The sequence below is a fragment of the Pteronotus mesoamericanus genome, unplaced genomic scaffold (assembly GCF_021234165.1).
Source record: "Pteronotus mesoamericanus isolate MK-2021 breed Mesoamerican mustached bat unplaced genomic scaffold, CSHL_Meso_final contig_73, whole genome shotgun sequence".
Lineage (NCBI taxonomy): Eukaryota > Metazoa > Chordata > Mammalia > Chiroptera > Mormoopidae > Pteronotus > Pteronotus mesoamericanus.
The window spans coordinates 10856423-10877914 of record NW_026555245.1 but is presented as its reverse complement, the minus strand read 5'-3'; the positions used below and the strand labels follow the sequence as shown (position 1 = coordinate 10877914).

The following is a 21492-nucleotide window of genomic DNA, read 5'->3' as shown; positions in this document are numbered from 1 at the left end:
ATTCTTACTAATCTTTATATTCCCAGCGCAGTGTCTGGTATAGAATTGGCATTTATTCCTTTTTTTGAATGAATAAATGAATGAATGCAACTCACACCATATAAAGACTGACAATGTTTCCTGGAAATAGAGAAGTATAAGCATGCCCATTCTTACCCTTCCACTTTGATTGAGAAGGAAATTGATTTTTTTCACTATATTCTTAGAAACACAGTCATTTAAAAATTACTCTCTTCATTAAAAATAAATTTATACACATTTAAAATGCCACATTAATTTCCTTGGAATTGCTAAAAAGTGGTTTCTTCAATTAAGGAAAAAACAAGATTTCTGTTAGCTTCCAGGACAACTATTGTCCAGGAGTTTGAAGAAAAACATGGCATACCTTTTATCCAGAGTGTGCGTGTCTGCATATGTGTGTGTGGTGTAGAATGGTTCAGGGCCAGAGGGTCACTTGGTCTGGATTAATTAAAACAGGATCAGAAAAACTTTTATTTTCCAGAATATTATTTTTCATTTATTCGCTTTTTTTCTGTACTAATTTTGCCTAAATTACCTATCAGAGCAGGCTCATATATGATGCTTAGCTGTGATCCTAATCATAAATAGATTTATATTTATTTAGTAGGCCACGTGATTCACTTTGCTTTGTTAGTGATGTTAGGGATGAACCCCTGAAATCATCTTGCATGCCAATATTCCTGTTGAATATATTTCTCAATATGAGAATCATAGAAATGTATTAGTTTGGCTTTTGGCCTTTACTATCTTATTTACAGCTATGCATTTTTTGAGTTTGTTAGTCAGTATCATAGTATCCCTTCTCTTCCAGTAATCTTTAATCAGTTATGCAAGAGAGGTTTTGAAATCTTTACTGAATGGATTGGTGTCTATTCTCAGTACTGGACTACCAAGTTCCCCCCACCCTCCCAATTTGTCATTCCTTTGTGAAGAGTTAGGGATTAATGGTGGAACAGAACCTTTTTAGACTATTGTGACTACATTAGCTGTGACCAGAAGAAATCAAAGAAAATTTACAAACAAATTGTAGAAGGCCACCAGGGCTGATACTGCACTTGAGATCTCAGTTCAAAATGGAACCCGTTTATTTTTATGTTGACATAAGGACTGCCTCTTTTTAAAAAATACCCCCATTCATACCTCTACCATTTAAGTTACAATCCTGTATTAAACTGAAAGTGCAAGATTCTCTGTTTAAGCAAAAGTTGCAGCTAAATATTAAGACTTTGTCAAATGCGATATGTTTGAATTGAATTTTAGAGCAACCAAGGAGTCGATGGCTCAGGAAATGGAGGGACTTGTCCAATTTTTTGCCTGAGACATGTCTAGGGCTTTAGTTTTCTGATTCCCCAAATCGGTACTTTTCCCACCACACTATTTTGTAGAAAGCCATTTTTTTAAAAATTTCTGATCCTAGAGTATTTGATCCCAGGATGACTTTTAAATTTGATGTTTAATCTCAGAGCATTTAAAATTTTTGATATGAAGTGTGAGGCAGGGATCATAAACTCTGGCCTGTGGGCCTGATCTAGCCTGCCACCTGTTTTTGTGTATAAAGTTTTATTGGGAACACAGTCATTCCCATGCATTTATACATTACCTGGGGGACTACAATGTCAGAGTAAGTAGTTGCAACAGAGATCATATGACATGCAAAGCCTAAAATATTTATTACCTGGAGCTTTGTAGAAAAATATTTGCTGACCTTTAGTATAAAGAATGAAAAAATTACCTTAAAAAAATTCACTCTATCAATTTGCAATAAATTGTGAATGGTGTATGCTTTCTGAAAGGACTAAAAGGTTAGCATATTATTGAGAAACATGAATGATCTGTTATAAAAGACAAAAAAAAAAAGCCTACCCACTCTATTTTATGTAATAAAATAGAACTAGATTTTTAGAGAATCTCAGAGCTTCTAGTTGCCAGAATGAAGCCTGTGACTTAAACAGAATTGACTCGAGATGGGAAATGCTTCCGACTGTCATTTATGTTGCGTGAACCCTGATGGAACTCGAACGCTCACCAGATGTCCTTGTCCTTGGCAGGTGGAGTGGATCCAACAGCAAGTGGTAAAAAAACGGACCAAGAGGGATTATGACTTCAGTCGTGCCCAGTCTACTTACTTCAATGACCCCAAGTGGCCAAGCATGTGGTATATGGTAAGCTCGCCTGGCCTGGGCCTGGCTGTCCAATTTTGTAGTGTGCAGGGAACATCTCTTGGGACTGAAGGACAGCGAAAAGTGCCCAGGGACTTCTTCCTGTTTCAGGGAGTAACCCGTTTGAGATTGGTTGATGGCCTGTGATATATCTTGGATCTTTTTTGAACTTAGCTCTTTGGTTGTAAGGGGAATGTGAAGTGAGTTCTGACTCTCAGAATTTCTCTGAGTGCCTACTCTGTGTAGTAGCTTTCTAAGATTGGGATAGAGGATAGGAAAATATACCAAGGTGCAGACACCCTTACACCTACCAATAATCGTGTTTACTTCTGATACAACACATTTATGTCACCTTCAAACCAATCTCGTTAGTGGATACTGGCTCTTGGAAACCATTGAAATGACTGCTGATAAATAACAGATTCCTGACTTAAGTCATCTAACATGTGCCTTTTCATGTTAGGTAATAGTTTTTAAAACTAGACTACAAAAAAAAAAAAAAAAGTCAAGTCTGGAAGGTACTTCACCTATAGCCAGTTCAGTGGCTCAAGCAAAGCTTTCAGTGAGGGAAACTTAATATATTGGGGAGAGTGAGGTACCCGCTCGCTCAACCTCGCCTCCTTTGAAAATATCCTCTAGTCTTAGAGTTTTATGTTCCTGATCCCTGAACAATTGATTAGAATATGTTACTAATTCTTAATCATGAAATCCACATGTCACCAGTTTGCTCTATAATCTGCAAAAAGACCTTTATTTTTCTGCCTTTTAAAGATTGTTATTGCTAATTTTGGGCTGTGTATTTTCCCCAGTCAACTTTATGTTTTGCAATCTCTGTCCCTGCTTCTCCATAAATCTGTAGCATTTTGCAAAGCTGCCTGCACCTTTCCTGCCTCCCTGCCTTTCCTTCCTGCGCTCTTCCTGCCTTTGCGCACCTCCTCAGGGCAGGATTCCTTCATCCTTCAGAGTCCCTACCCAGCACCCAGGCTTGCTGCTCCAGCTCCCCTGTGTCCTTATCTTCTATTTTTCCCTTCCTCTGCTCTCCTGGGCCCTCAGTCCCTACTGCTCTTAGCATCTTTCACTTGGCCCTTTGTTTCCTAGTTATTAATACTTGTAAAAGTCTCCTCTGTTACAGTGGAGAAGTCACTTATATCTTCATCCCCCACCCCCCATCCACGCAAGAATTTAACCCTGCACCTTGCTGTGCTAGGAATATGTGTTTAGTTGGAAATGAGCAAATATGGCTGGCATTTCCCCCACATTCCTTCATCTTACCCAGAAGTAGAAGGTTGTGGAAGCATTTTGGACCCTAAACAGAATTTTACACAGAAAACTTTCTCATGCACAAGGGGAAAAAAATAGGAGCCATAAAGGTAAATTCAAAGGGAGGTGGGACTGGAAGCCCTTAAGTAGAGATCATCTGAAGGGACAGTAAGACATTTGACAGCCTGCTAGCTCTAAGACCAGGGAAGACTGAACCACAGGGGAAGGCATTAGAGGGAATATTGGCAGGAGCTAAGGGGCTTTGTCTGACAAGATGATAAGAATGTAATAGGATTAAGAAGTAGGGTGGAAGCAAAATCCTTCTCTTCCCTGGTGGATAAGGCCCGGGGGAGGGAAACCCTCCTTGCCTTACTTTGCTTCTTGCAAGAAAGAGCCAAATTGCTGTATGCACAGGTCCCACTGGACGGCGGAAGCAAAGGCAGCTTTCCCGATCCTCTCCTCACTCTGCAGGGCAGGCTGAACTCTCGCAAGAGCATGGCCAAGATGTCTCCAAAGGTTTCAGTGTCTGCACAGTGAAATTTCCCCATTCTCAGAACCACTGCTGTGCCTTTGGAACTTCTTTCCGCAGGAGGATCGATTGGGGGGATCAGCTTTCGTTTGGCCACTTAAAATGTGGGATTTTTTCAACACATTTTAATAATAATTCAAATAGGTAACATTTATTGAACACTTACTCTGTGCTTGTCAATTTGCTAAATACTTTGAGTATTTTTCTAATGTAGTGCAAACAAAAGTGTGTGTTAACATTGGCCCTGTTATAAGAGTCAGGAAGAGTGAGGAATTGGAGGCTCATAACATTGAGGTCATTGGCCTAAGATCGCCTGGCCTGAAAATGGTGGAGCAGAACTGCCAAGTACAGGGGTAACGTGACATCCTAGCAACAACCTTATGCTGTTTACAAGGCCGTCATAAGGAAGACATTACTACAAACTTTCCAGAAACTTCTAATCTGTCCAAACAGAAATGGCTGAAATACAAGGCATGATGGTGGCTGCCATGTAGGATGAACAAAGTATATTGGGAACAACCAAAGTGCTTGAAAGATTCCTATGAAATGACTACTTTTCCCTTAATAAAAGGGATGCAAAATCAGTTACACACCTTATATGCATGTGTCAGGAGTAGTGTGACAGAATGAAGCCAGAACTTCAAATCTGCAGACATGGATTCAGATCCCCACTATTTCACTGACTGAGCCTGTGACTGAATCACTTCAACTCTCATCACCTGGAAGAGTATTTAGCTCTTAGGTATGAGTTTGCTATGCCACATACTAATCACAGAACTTAGTTTTAAAACAATTATCTTACGGGCTCCGTGGGTCAGCCATTCAGATAGGGCCAAGGGCTGATGGCTTCTCTGTTCTGTGATGTTTGGGGCTTCAGCTGGAAGACTTAGAGGCTTGAATAGAGCTGGCGGGTCACTTCTGAGGTGGCCTGGTCGCATGGCTGGGTCCTCTCCACGCGGGTAGCATCACAGGGCTGCTCAAGTGTCTACATGACATGGCTGACTTCCCAGGGCAAGTGATTCAAGAGGTCATGTTGGAAGTGATAACGCCTTTTGTGATCTAATTAGAAGTCACCGACAGTTACTTCTGGACTTTTCTATTGGTCACACGTACTGTCTCTGATTCAGTGAACAAGAGGAAATCCACAGGGTGCGTATACTAAGTGGCAAGGGTTGTTAGGAAGCTGATTATCACAATTAAGTAAAATACTACATGAGAAGCCTTTAGCACAGTGCTTGACACTAGAAAACCCTCAATAAATCATCACTGTTTTTATTATTATTCTCTGACTTCTAAATTACAAAACATGCTATTTCCTTTTTATGTGTCCTCTAAACTGCTACTAGTCCGAGCAGGGCAGGATGCAGGCCCAGTGGGCGTTCTTTAGAGCACCCTGGAAACACAGCAGAAGTCAGGGGCCGAGTTCCTCCTCCTTCCTATTTTTGAGCCCTGGGCCCTTCTGCAGAGTGTTTGAGGGCTGCTTGACAAGTCTCCATAGGGTCCTGCCTTCAGCTCGTTAGCCTGGTCCTGTTCCTGTCATTCTATATTTATCACAGGAGAATGGAGATTAAAGGATGGCATGAAGTGTGCCCGAGTGTCTCTTTTAATTAATTTAAAAGGTTTGCCCCTGTCTCTCCTCCCTTCGGAGACTGGTATATGAAACCATTATGTCTAGCCTTCAGGCTTGGCGATATATTTAGGGAAATGTGCTCTTACAAGAGTCGGTTATGGAGATGATGGCTGTATAATTACTCCTCTGTCCTGAACTGCTGCTCTCAGGTTTTGAGGGAGGGCCCAGGAATAGAGCTCACTTCTTGTAGCATCAACCAACTTCTGCATCTCCTTGTTGTTGGCATGGTAGCCAGCACTGAAGATTTGGGAAGAGATCTGTGCTTCCTAAGGAGATCTGTAAAGCAGGAGAGGACTGTTAAAGTGTCTGTGAAAATTTTCTGGGGCAGACAACCCCTCCTAAAATTTTTTGACATCATGTGCATACAACGAACCCCACTTCTTGGGCTTTGGGCTCTAATGTTTGCTTGCAGGTTGCTTCTTCGATTCAAATATCCTGAGTAGCTTTTATAACATAGCCAGGCTTAAGCGGCACTATCAGAGATTCTTTGTTTTGCTGTGGGGTAGGGGTCAGGGCGTGGGGTTTCTTCAACATTGCCTGGGTGATTCTGATGGGCAGCCAAAAATCCTGTGTAATCACATGCCTAAGTCTGGCATGGGGCAAGTGCTCAATAAGTGCTAATCAAGTAAATAGGTGAATACACTGGAATAAAAGCAAATCTATTATAATCTCCATGGTAGAGAGAATTAATGCTTACATATCTTGAGTACTTAGTATGTGTCAAGCATTTTGCCAGACTTTTACATGTATTATCTTATTGCCAGTGTTTGATGAGTTAGGAACTATTATTACCTTCACTTTATAGATGAGGAAATTAAAACATAGACAAATTAAGTAGCTTGGTCAAAGTCACGGTATTTAGCAGGGGCAGATTCTAGTAGTCAAACCCAGCGCTCTGATTCCAGAGGCTAGACTTCAACTTGTGCATCCCTGCTTCTCAAACTAGGAGGCATCAGAATCATTTCCAGGGATTATTGCCCAGTCCTCTTGCATTCCCACAGCAGAGATCTGTAAATTTGCATTTTTAACGAGTTGACAGTTGCTGCTGAAGCTAGGATTTGGGGTCCCATTTGAGATCTCTCTGTGCTTCCATACATTAAACATGAGGTTTCTGTGGACACAGCTGGCTTCCATCTTCCCATTATCAGCTGGGGGAAGAAGGGCTTTTAAATTTATGGGACATTTTAAAGCACACTTGATCAATTTATCTTGTTTTTCTTGATCTTCTACCTTTTACTTACTGACAGAATTTTCTATCTGGGAAGCTGGCAGCTTTCATATGAGAAGATGTTATCACTTTTCTTACACAGATTGAAAATATTCTTGGCTTATATATTCTTTCAGGATGCTCCACAGACAAAGGATATCTGATAGGAAAGATCATGAAAATTTGGCCAGGTCTTTGGGAACTCAGTCTAATAGAAATGATTTCAATGGACCATTTTGATCCTACTAAAGAAAATTCAGTTTGAGCCTAGAGACAGCGAGGCTAAGTAAGACACCCCCTCGAGGGTCTGGGAATGCTGATGAAGCAAATTTAGGGAGTTAAATATTTTTGAAATTATTATAAAATATTTAAAATGTACAAAAAGTTTAAAGAATACCACAAATGCTTATCCATCTACCCCCAACCTAGGGAACAGACCATTCTCTATCTGCGCAGCTGAAGCCGCCTGTGACAAGCAGCCCTATACTAACAGTGTCCCTTCATCCCCTGCAGAGTTAGTGCAGATGCTGCATTTACAGTACAGCATGGGAGTTCCTCCTTGTTGGCTGGATGCTTCTCTTTGAGGGAGGAGCTATTCAATTTAGAATGGATAAGCATTTTTTGAAATCAGCATACAGCACATTCATAGGTGGAATTCAACATTTGGGCTATTGAGGAAAGTCCCAAGAAGACAACGTGGAAATGCAACGTGGATGAAAAAATTTAATAAAAAAGCGCTTTCATTCCTTTGGTCATATAAATATTTTATTGCTTAAATGGATGTAGCATGGTATGTTATTTCTTGTCTAACTGTTAAGTTATTTACAAAGTCCTTATTAGTTCTTAAATTTTTTTTTCTGCTTTCCAAAAAGCAGACTCAATTCAGGAGGGAAAAGTAAGAAAGACTTGGGAAATCTTGCTGTTTGACTTTCAGACTCTAGTAATTAGTATGATTGATATTCTTAACTCATCATCTTAGCACAGTAGAATTTTTTTGTGATGAATATTGGGTGGCCTATTTAATATGCATTATTTAAAGCTAGGCTGTAACAAATGGGCTCCCTTATTGATGCACTTCCTCGGATTTCATAAAAGCTCTCTGGGTGGTTTTTCTGAGGGGAAAATAAAAAAACATTTGTCGATCAGCGGAGTGAAAATTAGCTAAGTTCTGCTATGCATGTGGGGCATATCTGCCAAAAACTATGAACTAGCTAGTATAGTAATTGCAAAAAATGATTTTAAGCCACATGGTCCTTTCTCAGCCAACTGGATGGCGTTCAGTACTCCAAGAGTTTGAGGTATTGCTGTTTCTCTGGTTGGCACACATTTTCCTAATGATTTATGCTGTTGTTTGATTCTAATAAAATCTGGTGGAGTTTGTGGCGTTATTGTCCTGGCAGCTTGGAAATCATTCTTTTAAAACACCCCATTTAGCTGTTTTAATTGAAAATGCAACATGGTGCGAATCTGCAACCATGTGGCACATCTTGATGCAAGCAGGAGGCCTTCTGAGAAAGGACAGACTCCAGCCAGGCAGCAAATGATTTACTGGTAGGAACTACTGGGGGTTTGAGATGTGGTTTTGGCGTGCTAGTATTTGCTTTGAACTAGCTCTGTGTCTTATAGAAAGTTATTTTAGATCTCAACCTTAGCTCATCTGAAAAAATGAGGATTCTGGATTAGACGCCTTCTTAAACTTAATTCCTGCTTGAACTGCTTCTCATTCCACATGGCAAGTGGAACTGGATATTGAGTTTAGGGAGAGTACATGTTACCAGTGAACCCCACTCTTGGTTTCCAGCTCAGTCCCACCCCGTGAGCTCCTGACTGCAGTATACCATGCTCTCTCATTTCTTTACTACTTCAACCTCACTATGTGGCCTGTGTTGGGGTTCCCAAGGCCACCCCCAGAACTGATGATTCACTAGGAGGACTTGGCATGATTCAGCAGTTAGGCATATGTGTGGCTATGTTTTATTTCATTGAAAGGATATAACACAAATCAGCAAAAAAAAAAAAAAAAAAAAACAAAAAACAACACAACAAAAAAACAAAAACCAGGAGCTATGTAGGGCGAAGTGCGGAGGAATCCAGTTTTCACCCTCCAAGAGATTTCTTTCTCTCAGTGGAGCCACCCAGAGAGCACTTAATTCTTCCAGTAATGAATTGTGACAACATGTGTGAAATGTTATCTCAGGGAAGCTCCTCAGGGACCCAGTGCTCAGGGATTTTAATGGGGGATGGTCATAACAGGTTTTCAGTGCCTACTGTGTACCCAAATTCCATCCCCTCAGGAGGTTTTCAACATAAGCCATTTTGTTTCCATACACAGTGTAAACACAGTGAGACATTCTTATGAGGGATTGGAGAGAGGCTCTCCTCATGTTCAGGTTCCCAGATGCCAGCCAAGGATATTTAGGGGGCCAGACACAGGAGTGGCTAAGTTGGAATAACTCCTCCTTTAATAAAACATTGTGTTCGTTGAATGAATAAATTAACACAAAGAACACTCATAAGGGATCATTCTGAGAAAAAAGCAAACTTGAATCCTAAGTATGGTCCTTATTTGTTTTGCGGCCTGGAAAATCACAACTGACCCAAAGTTCCTATGAGGCAGATAATGATTCGTGCATGCGTACATGTATGCATTCATTCATATTTAGCAGGGGTTTCTTTTTTCCCTGCATTTACAATGTTCCTGACACCAAAGATAAAGCAGTAAATGGTACCTTCTTTAATGATAAGTAAGTGGAGCATTTAATTGGCAGAGGTTTGGTCAATTTTAGTCAGTTTACCTAATCAGTTGATGGTAATTCACTGATGGTGCCATAGCAGAACCCTAATTGGAACTTACTGATTAACTCATGGTGATTATAATGATTTCATTGTCCCACATGATGGTTGTGATGGAAGTCAGTATATTAGGAATGTTAACCTATAATTACCTAGTCAGTCAAGCTGCTTGTAGAAGACACCAGTAATTAATGATCTACTTGGAAAAATTACTTCAGATAATATTCATTCTTACCCAGTGCAAATTATTACAACCTTCATGAATTTCCTTGAGCACAATATAACTTATTCCATACTGGTAATTTATCTTCTCAGCTTCACTTTCAAAGAATAAAAATATATGGGTAGTCTGACCCTTTGGGTATGACTCTAACATGATGAGAGGTATGTTATTTTTATCAAGATTTTTAGTCACAATTTTTCTTTAATTAGTAACTCATTTTCTGTTGGAGAGCAGATAGGATTGACCCTTGAGCTCACTTAATCTGTGGTTGTTTTCTTAACATGTTGATTCAAGTTTTTATCGAACAGTTTCTCTGAATTCCTCATTTTTCATTTACTTTTCACCCAGTACTGGTGTTAGTTCTAGTGATCAAGGAACATTTTTTACATATTTTAACCCAAAGTAGGGTTCTTTGTAAGCACTCAATAAATGTTTGTTGATATAAAGTGAGGAGACAGTTGGTCATGTAGACTTGATCATTTTCCAAATTCACAGAACTGAGTTTGACTATTCCTAAAAGAAGATGGTGCCTTCATATATCCTGTGTTGAATATTCAAATCCTGAAATTATCTGAGACTGAGGCCTCTGGAGTGCTGTTTTTCCTTAATTTTAGTTGACAGTGAACGTGGCCAGGAAATTAATAGAGTAAAAGAAATGATTCTTAGCAATCCAGGGATGAGAAGAATCCAAAAGACACAATTGCCTGGGAGGAGAAAATAGTACCCATCTTCAGATAGAATGCACATGCACAGCAATATGACTTTTCCAGGTTCCCAAATGTTAAAGAAACAAGCAAAAACCTGTGGAAGACTGTCTCAGGCTGGGGGCTGGGACTCCGGGCCAGTGACGGGTACTCACTGCGCACTGAGAGGCCTGCTGCCCCCGACACGAGGCCAAAGGAGAATGAGACGTGTAGAGTAAAACTGTATGTTCCAGGAATAGAATTTGATTACTAAATTGCATAGGTCAGAATCAAAATTGGGTTCATAATGTAAAGGTGCTATTTTTGATGGTAGATGATGTGAACTTAGCAAAACCTGTATTCACTGATTACTTTTTTCCTTGATTAAAAGAACCTGATTTTTTTTTTAAAAAAAAACAAAACAGTTTTATTCTAAGGAAAAAAGTCAGTTTGATAGTGATAGTTCAAGTATTTGGTACAAGATTTACAGAATAATCTTGAAAACTACTTGGCGGAAATGTGGCTTTTTCTTTTACTTTCCTGGTGAGTTGAATTTTGATTCTTGTAAAAATCCTACTGGGATAGAAGTTCAGATTCAGATGTTCTAAGCTGGCATATCTGAAGCAGAGAAAAGAAAATAATGCCCAGGTAGCAAAGGGCTGTGTTGTCCTAATGATCTCTTTGCATGGTTTCTTGAAACTCAGTTAAATTAGTGTCTTAAAAACTTGTTGTTCGGGTTTGTTACCTAGTGATAGAGAAGCCATCCTTATCTTTCAGTGAAAAGAGATTTGGCAGGCTCTCAGCAGTAAGTTAAACATAGAAGGTCTGTATAACATTTTAGATCATTCCTGTTGTGCTGAAATGTTCTATACGCCTGTTCTCCTTCGTTCATGCCCATGCTCTGTATTCCAGGCCCTCTGCTTCGCACCCAAGCACACTACACAAGTACACAGCAACAAATGCTATGCATGTTTTTGTAATTAGTGCTTTGAATCAGGTGGTCTTTCAGACTATGCTTAGAAAAGATCATACAGCACTAAATTGGAATGGGCCTGAAAAATAACTTGATCCAATTTCTCAGCCCATGCTCATTACCTACCTGGTATATTTTCTGTAACCAGAAATATACTCTATTTAGATAGCCCTTTCTTTCCATAATGAATAATTCCATTCAAAAACACTTCCTTGTGCTTTAGCAGAAATTTCTGTCCCTGTCACTCCACACACCAGGTTAAGGATCACATCTGATCCCTATTTTACCAGCTTTCACTGAAACATTACAGAAACGTTTTGGAAATTTGAAGCAAAAGTAGGGAGAACCACATAATGAACACCCATGTCTCTATCACCAACTTCAGTAATTACCAATTCAAAGCCAATATTATTTTCATTTATTACCCCCTCCACTTGGATTATATTAAAGAGATTCACACAACCTTGTTTTATTTAATTCCTGAATATTAGTTATCTCTGTAAGGACCATTTTTTACAATAGAACCATAATATTATCACTTATAAATAATTAATGATAATTTCTTTATATTATCAAATATCTTGTCAGTTTTCAAATATCCCTATCGTCCCATAAGTTTTTCTTCGTAACTTGTTTGAGTCAAGATCCAAACAAAACTCATACATTAACATTAATTGCTATATCACTTAAATTTCTTTTATTGTGTACATCATCTCCATTTTCCCTTTGAAAATTTTTGGTGGAAGAATTTAGGTTATTTAGAACTATATGTTGTCTAGATTTTGCTAACTACATTCTCATGGGGTCATTTAGCATGTTCTATTTCTAGTATTATCAATGAATTTATAAGTAGTAAAAGCTAAAGCCTCAATCAGATTCAAGTTCAAGTCTACTTTTAAGAACAGGAAAACGAAACCACTTCCTCCCTAGTTGCTGTGTGTACTTCCATCAGGAGATACAATGTGTGCTTGTCTCTATTTGTGATATTAGCAGCTGCCATTGCGTAGATCCTTTAATTAATCATTGGGGTTTGCAAAATAGTGATCTTTTTCTGTGACTCCTTCATTTATTGGCTGGAATACTTTAATTAAGAGGGAGTCATCAATTACTTGGTATAATGAGGTACAGTTCCTAGAGGAAAGGCAAGATTAATGGTCAGCTTTTACATTTATTAGGGGTTCCTTCCCTAGCATTCAGCAAGAGCCACTAATGAGATTTTTTTAACTTACAAATTTAATTTAGATATATCTGGTATGTTTGATTTCCTTGAAGTTATAAACCTATTCTTGCTTAAATTGCCCCATCTTTGGTCAGTGAGAGCCCATTCAGATTAGCTCCTATGTCCTTTTGATATGACCCCAGTATTCCTTTCATACCCCACCCCCCCGCCCCCGGCATGACAAATTGTCTCTACTTAAAGATTTCCTTTTTCAGGCATGGAGTCAACCATTTCTCCATTAACCACTTGTTCCTTTTGTTTTTTAATTGATATTTAGAAATCATAATGTAAGTGTTGAGTTACTCATCACTGTTGGGTTAGTCTTTAGGCTTTTTTAGTCAACAGGGTCAGAAGTAATGTATATATACATACACACATACATATATAATATACATGTTATTATATGATAATATAATAATAATATATAATATGAGCTTATACAGATATTTGCAATTTAAAATCAACTCTACAGTTTATTTACCCTCATCAGTTACATATGCATCTATTCCTAAGCTGAAAATCCTGTTCTCAGTGACACAAACAGAATTTCTCATCAGTTAGATCCTACGCTACGTGCAACACTATCTCAGAATAACAAGACTTCCACCAGCACTGCGATAACAGGAAACGATTTAAATTGTATATAGTTGTTTTTGTCCTTAAAAATATATCCGACACATGCCACATGGTCAAATTACTTATTTGAAATTACTTTGGAACGTTCCTCTTTCTACAGACATTTTTTAAATAGCTCTCATGCTGCCCCAGAATCTCCTCAAGGTTACTCAGTTCCTTAAAAATAAAAATCTTTATATTACTATTACATGGCTTTAAGTCTATTCTACCATCATAGTTGTTTATCAACATGTTTCAGTGTATGTCCTGTTCTGTTCTGTTGTTGGAAGGATAGAAAATATTACAAAGACATGCATTGCTCTAGCTAATCCAGGCAATAGATGGAGAGGAGCAAAACCATCCGTTTTAACAACATGATGCTTGGAAATTAATATTTTATTTTGAAGGGATGAAATTAACTCCACTAAGTCTATGCACAGTAGCATATAATTATTTCCCCTAATGTGCCTACTTTAGAAAAGAGTGTGTTAAATCTTGTACCCTTTATTGGTCTGAAAGATGAAGTAAAACAAGACTAGAAACATCTAATTTTAGAGGTTTATCCAAGAAAATGAAAGATTAAAGAGATTCGTAATGATCAAGCCTGACTTACTCTGGACAAGTAAAACGGAATGTGCTGTGAACAAATCATTTAAATAGTTGTACACTCTAATGAGCATTGAATTAGTTCTATCCTCCCAGGACCTTAAGAACTTGGAGTTACCACATACTGCTCAATAAAAGCATTAATTCAATGTGTAACTGAAGGGAAAATGAGGGAAAGCAACAAGAAATGTAATCCCTACAGGAAAAAGTAAATTGATAATAATTTTATTCATTCAGCAACATTTATGGAACTTCCCGTGTGTATCCCGTGTAATTCGACATGCTGGAGAGACAAGTATGAAAAGGTTGTATACTCTGTTCCCTAGCCAACTCATAGGCAAGCTGGGAAATAGTTAATTTTCTGTAATATCAAACAGTATAATACAGGCATGCACAAAAGTGCTGTGAGACTCCTGCAAATACATTAAGTATATTTTGACATTAAATTACAATCTTTGGTTTGATTAGCTGGACCTCAAATTTCTAATGTGGAAATTAAGTGATATCGAAATTAAGTGCTAACACATGACAGGATTTCTTTGCAGGCAAAGCAATAATTTTCACACAGTTATGCCAAAAGTTGTTTGCCATGGAAAACTACTTCTTAAGATTGTTAATAGGCATCTCCAAAGTTGAGTGGTTTGGGACATATTGATTTGAACAAACTTTTAAAAATGTTTCTCTAATGCAGGACTTCTCAGAGCCTTTATTAACCTATTATGCTTTGCGAATTGATGAAAGGGACATGTAAATGTAAATAAATAATTGTTTCCCTAATTTATTTCTCTACTATATTTTTTATGAAATGTTGTTTCAGTTGAGATTGTTTGAGTTATAAGAGATCAGAAAATCCAATCCAAACTGGGGGAAGGGAAAAAAAAGATAGTAGGAGAAGGAAGGTAATTTATTGGCTCACGTGAGTCCAGACTGGCAAGCCTCACTTGATCAAGAAAGTAAAGCAGGTCTTTAGGAACCCAATTAACTCCGCCACCCAGTGTCCCTCTGATCTCTCCAGTTATTGGTTTCATTCTCAAATCTTTCTGCTTATGATGGCAAGTTAGTCATCGGTAGTTCCTAGTTCACATCTTAACAGAAATAATGAGCCTCTGCTTTCATGTTCTGAGAAAAATCTCTTGGGGGCACATTCCTTCTGTTCTGTCACTGTTCACCTCCTTCCCTGTCCTGTTCTTGTTTACTGACCACAGAGCCTTGTCTGCCTTGTGGGATACCTTTAGGACAAAATGATTTAGAGGGAGAGTAGTGAGCGCGAGTCCACAGGGACATTTGAGGCTCAGGAAAGGAGGTCACGCCACCCCAATAGAAATCTTGGGTCAGGGATGGGAGTCATAGTCATGTGAGTTCCTGGGCAGAGTAAAGGCAGCTGTTGATAAAAAGCCCTCACCAGAAAACTTGAAAGAAGCTGTAGCTGGTGAGCCACCTCAGCAAGAGAACAGAGTCCGCAGGGCAGTGGGTGGTCTGCAGGGCATGGGCGTGTCCACGTGGCTCCCAGTGCTGCCAGATACCTACTGTCTCTCCCTGAGTCATTTTGAAGTCTGTCATTATGGCATGAACTCTGTGCTCGAAGTCTCTTGAGGCGTAACCCTTTGATCATTTTTTAAATTGTGCTTGTAATGTTTTCCACCCAATGGTTGGTTTTGATAAATTTGAAATCTACAGACAAGTTGAAAGAATAGTAGGAACACATACATTTCATTCACCTAGCTTTATCAAAAGTTAATATTCTTTCTTTACACACATGTAGACATACACAATTTTTTATCCCTGGATTTTGAAAGTAAGTTACAAACGTTGTAAAAATGCATCCCTAAATGTTTCAGGATGCGTCTCCTAAGAGTATTTTTCTATATAACCAAAACACCATTTTTACTGCTAAAAAGTTTAATAGTGATCTTATCCAACTTACTGAGTATATACAGATTTCCCCAGTTATCACAAAAATATTTTTTATAGATCTATTCCTTTTGATCCAGAACCCAGAATCATACATTGTCATTATTTGTTCCACTGTGCTATCTCCTTTAATCTAGAAGAGTTTCCCTAGGTTTACTGGGGTTCGGAGTGGGCAGGAGTGATCTTTTATGCTGATTTCAACAAGTCCAGGTTGGTGGTTTGTAGAATAGCTCACACTTTGGATTTGTTTGATGGTTTTTTTGGGACTATAGGAGTGATTAAACATTTTTGGTACAAAAACTACCCAGGTGAGATTGTACCCTTTTCAGTGCTTCATGTTAGAAGTCCTATTTTTGGTGATGCTAAATTCGTATTCTTGGTTGGTTGAGGTTTCTGCTAGATTTCTCCATTGTAAAGGTGCATTTTAACCTTCTAGTTAATAAGAAATTTGAGAAGTAATATTTTGAGACTTGTGAATATGTTATTCCCTGCCAGCTTCACCCCAAGAATTTAGCATCTATTGATGATTCCTGCCTAAATTAATCATTAGATCAATGGTTGCAAGGTGATGATTTTCTAATTTGTAATCCCTTGTTCACTACTCTTCCTTTTAAATATTTTGAGCTCATGGATTCCTTTCAAATGTAATGACACATTACTGACATTATTCCTTTTTAGTTCTTAAATTGTCTCAAGTTTGATGAGTAGACGACCTTTCAGGTTGACTTCTCTGTCCTTTTGAGAGGTCTCCACTCAGTTTTAGCACTTCCTCCTCTATGGCATAACAAATGTTCACCTTGAGTTTTCTCTGCCACACACCTAGAAATAGCCATTTCTCCAAGTTTGTGGTTTCTTTTATTAAGGAATGACATTTATATGGCAAGATTTTGGTGGTAAAGGGTATCCTTGGTTCTAGGCAGTTTTTCAGTGGACAGTGCCTCGCATACATATCTGGAGTTCATAGGAGCACCTCCCATTCCAACTCAATGATAGTGTAGGTTCTTCCTCTTTTGGCCTATTTTGTATTTCTGTCATGATTCTCATCAGTATCAATAAATTTACTACCATACACACAAAAAGTATTGGCATTACTACATCAACATCACTACCACCAACAGACTTTCTGATGTAAAATTCATGATTTCCTTCTGTTCTAAGCATATATCTCGTTGAGGTAATACACTTAAGAGTACTTGAATCAAAAGTTGCTTGAATAAATACTTTTTTCCTCAATGATTATATCATCAATTTGATACACAGGTTAATGGTTAATTTTTCTTTTGTCCAATTTTAGAGCTCCCTCCTCCATATTTAAATTTAATTTTATTAATTTACTTAATTTTATTTTGGAGTATGTAGAACATGTGGTTCAAAGTAAAATTCATAGAACATTACAAATGCATTTTTTTCCTTTTTGCTTTTATCACTTAATATACCCTGGAAATCACTCCATATTATTTTGTGGAGAGCTTTATTCCTTTTTATAATAGCTGTGTGGTGGGAGAGTTACCATAATATATTTAGACATAGATGAATGTGCAGTTAGGTTCTTTCCAATATTTTGTTTTCACAAATGACTCCATACTGAATAACCTGGTGCATATATTTTTGTTTGGTGTTGGAGGTGTACTTTCAGAATAAATTGCTTGCTGTGGGATTGATTTCTCAGTTAAAAGGTAGAAGCAACTGTAATTTTATGAGATCGTGCCTAACCCCCTGGGCAGGAGTGAGAACAGTTTGCATCACCACGCACCATGTTTGAGAGGGCCTGCTCCCCTCGCCTTGCCTTGTTGTCCGTTGTTGAATGATGGCTAGTTTGGTAGACGAGAAATTGTATTTCCGTGCATTTTATCATAGTGTGTGGCTGGATACTTTCTGGACAGACCTCGTAATATACTTACTTTTTCTGCCCTTCTTTCCACCTGTACTGTAATCTTCGATTTACAATTAAGTATATTTCATGTTCACCTTCAGTTCTTCTGCCAGTCAGATCTCTGTTGGAAGAAGAACATTCTCTGCTAGGATACCTAACCAGGGCTTGGAAGTACAGTATTCCCAGAGTTCTTAATTATATACAATATTTTTATAGTTTTGATACTTGAGGGATTCCTTGGTTGATTTTTCTTAGCATGTAAGTGAATTCTTTATTTTATTTACTTATGTATTTATGTACTTATTTATTTATTTATTTTAGTCTAGATTAGGCTCAGGAGTTTTTTTTAAGATTTACAGCAGGTCCTCGAATAAGGCCATTTTGTTCAGCGTTATTTCAATATAACATTGATGTGATTACATAGGAACTTAACTCTCGTTTATGTCAATGATCCTATGGTAAAACTGGTTTTGTTGTACATTGTTTAGCACAGAACCTATTGACAATGTTAAGTGAGGACTTTCTGTACTGTTAAGAATTGATACAGTTTATGCATAATTGGATAATTGGATCTCTTTTGCCTGTTTCCTTTATGAGTTAGTTGCTCTGGGATCCTTTTGACCTCTACTTCGTTGTTGTTTTTTTATTCTTTTCATATATTTATGCCTTTCCTTAATGCTTCTGATTATCATTCAGTTGAGTCAATTCTTTCTTGGACACCTTGTCATTTAGCTTTTATTTTAAATTTTATTTGATCTTTGATTTATTTTCAGGATTTAATCAACTCTAGTTTCATCATTGTTTTTTTTCTGTCCATATGTTTTTAAATTTTTTTATTTGAGCTGTATTTTTATATCTACATAGTCTAGTGAATTTCATTTAGGTTTAGATGTTGTGATACAGTGTTGATCTGTTGCAGATTTTTGAGCAGAATTTCTATAAGATGCAATATTTTGATTCACTTTATATTTTCTTTCCATAAGAACATCAAATGGATATTTGAGTACTAATTTCTATTGATTTTGAAATGTTTTCTTAGGCCATTCGTGGCAGTTGTGTATAGAAAGACATGGGAGTTTGGATAACTTACTAAGTTTTATAGTTCAAGAATGTAGTACTAGTTTGGTACAGTCAAATTCATTTATTTTGGTAAATGTTTTTGGGGGGAGTGTGGGAAGAGGGTAGTTGGTCTTCTGTTTTTATGATTTCCTTTTTTTAAACTTCTGCTTTTTATATTTTCTTACCTTTTCCGTCAAGTCTTCAATGAGCGCCCCTCCCACATTGCTCCCTCTCCCCAGAAGTGGTGCCTGCCTACAACTGCCACTCTGTGCCTTCATACTTTGAACTCTGCCCAGGTCTTAGATATGTTCTCAGTACTTCCCTGCTGAGGATGGAGCTTTTTCTTTGTATGCTCTACCATCCTCAGGATTCTGCTCCTTCTCTACTACTCTGCTTAGTCTACCTGACTTCCTGCTCCAGAGTGGTCTCCAGAGCTGTTTCTGCTGGATGAGTGTTTTGAGTGTTTTTCTCCTATTTATGTGTAATTCGAGGTTCATTGTATTCTTTTTGTCCTAGTTGTGATGTACGATAGATATGTGTTATCAACATTTTAATATTTTCTCCTTGTTTGATCTCTTTGTGTTTTTGAAGGATGCACAGAGAGGTACAGACTTAGGTGGTTTTCATTATCCTCCTGGAACTGAGATAAGAGTCTCCAGAGCCTCTTCTGGATATGAAGACAGTGGAACACTGCACATTTCCTTCTCTTTGCATTCTTCCTGTAGCGATCTTCATTCTTTCCTAAGAAACGGATGCAGTTGGTTAAACTAGGAGACACCATAGTCAATAATAGACAAATTGTTATCATCCCACCAAGTTAACCTTCTATTACACCGATGGTACTAAAGGTTGCCAGCTTTAACAAATAAAAATATAGGATACACAGCTAAATTTGAATGTCAGATAAACAGTATTTAACTTTTGTATTTAGTATGTCAAGCAAGCATCTACTGATGATGCTGACCAGGGGGTTTCATTCTTTGGAGAGGAAAAGTTTGGTGACTTCTCCTTTCTTCCAGCTTGGGGTGTGAGAGACATAATAAGGGGAGGTATAGTAGTTATCTAACAACCAGGGGCGCTTTCAGAGGACCAGTGTCAGCTAAGCATGGGGGTCGAGAAGGTACTGAGCATCTTGTGCTCTAAGGATGTCATTAAGCTGATGCACCAAGCTTGGAATTACCGATTTCCTAATTTTCTGAGTGATAATTAAACGCCTTTCTGACTATGGCTCATTGGGTTTTCTTTTCCTTACAGCTGAAAGCCTTCCAGTTTAGTATGAGTCCTCACTAGAAAGTTAACTTCAGGAATTTACAAACTGAATTCATCTTTTTAAAGAAAGTTTTATTTTTTGTTTGTTTTAGTTAGTTTTTTAGGTATAGTGATCTGTCAGTTTATTGTTCACTGGGCCCTTTTTTCCCATTCTACTAAAAATAAGTGTCACAGAATGAAATGGAAAGGGGTAGGTTTATCTGCCATGTGAACCAAGCAGCCATTAGGATTTCTGCAACTCCAGGTCAGCATCGTTAGCATTGTCTCTACTTTTTCCACTTTGGAAAGCCGTAACCTAAATCATAGGTGAAAACTTACCACTGATAGCATATGGATGTGTGGACCATGATCGTCTGTGAAGTAATTCTATTAGTTACCCACAAAGAACTTGCTAATCACATAGGTAGAAAAGACAATAGCTGCTTGGGAAACTGTTCTATAATATGTGTGTAGTTCTGGTGAATGGGCCTGGGAAAAGCTGCAATGCTGGTGTTGAATTCAGTTGTGTTAACGTTATTCCTTTCATTAGTGAACGGTAAAAATCGTGACTTGGGTTGCAGAGCTGTGTTCCAGTTTACTCTGTGTATACCATTATAAAAGTTACTATAGAGAAAGTTCACTGCTGTGTATATTCTATAAATGAATATGTGCCACTCTGTTTAGACAGCCATACTTTTCTGAATTATTATTTTTCTTTAACAGAAATTCTATAGGATGCTTTTAAAGCAACTTGCTTGGTTAGATTCTTGAAAGGATTTGATTTTTTTTTTATTAATAAGGAAAGCATTTGCCATTGCGCTTGTTAGTGCAGAATAAAAATGACTTTGTTTTCTTGCCCCATATACTTCAGCGTCTGGCAAGGATCTCACCAGGTCGAAGAGGCAATCTGCTGTGCAGGCTCCTTTATTGAGTGACTAATCAAATGCACTTTGGAAACCCTCCTTTCTGATGCATCTACTACTGGCCACAGTAGAAGAAGCTCTAGATTTATTTTTGGTCTGTTTAAGTAAAATGTTTCATTTTTCTTGCATGCAACTTTGTAGATTTTATCCTAGTGTATATCTGCAGCGGACAATGAAAGGAAAGATGTCAGGTAGATTTAGACACTTATTTTTACTCAGTCTAGAAGAAACAATATGAAAGTGGGATATTTAGTAGTTATCTAAAGTGATTTTTCTGATTGTCAGAGGTGAGATTGTTTTTACTTTGCAGTATAGATAGATTTATTTTTCTGTGCTACATCACAGTAATAGCACATATCACATTATGGGGTTTTTGTCTTAGGAAATTTTTTGGTTTTATGTTTTTATTTAAAATGTGAAAGTGGGTTTTTTTCTTTGCTTTAAAGTTTTAAATGACAATTGATCTGGAACCTCAACTTTGCTCTCCATTGCTCTTTTAAGGCAAAGGTTTATTGCCTGATACCTATAAACATCTCTTTTCAAAATGAAGTTTCTCTGTT

At 37.9% G+C, this 21492-nt stretch overlaps 1 protein-coding gene across 1 annotated transcript in view; it reads left to right on the top strand.

Annotated features, from left to right (window-relative positions):
* PCSK5 (proprotein convertase subtilisin/kexin type 5) overlaps nucleotides 1-21492 on the top strand; it is a 413154-nt gene that overhangs the window by 87056 nt on the left and 304606 nt on the right. Inside the window, 1 exon segment of the mRNA XM_054583010.1 lies at nucleotides 2070-2183. Within this exon segment, the coding sequence (XP_054438985.1) occupies nucleotides 2070-2183 (114 nt within the window).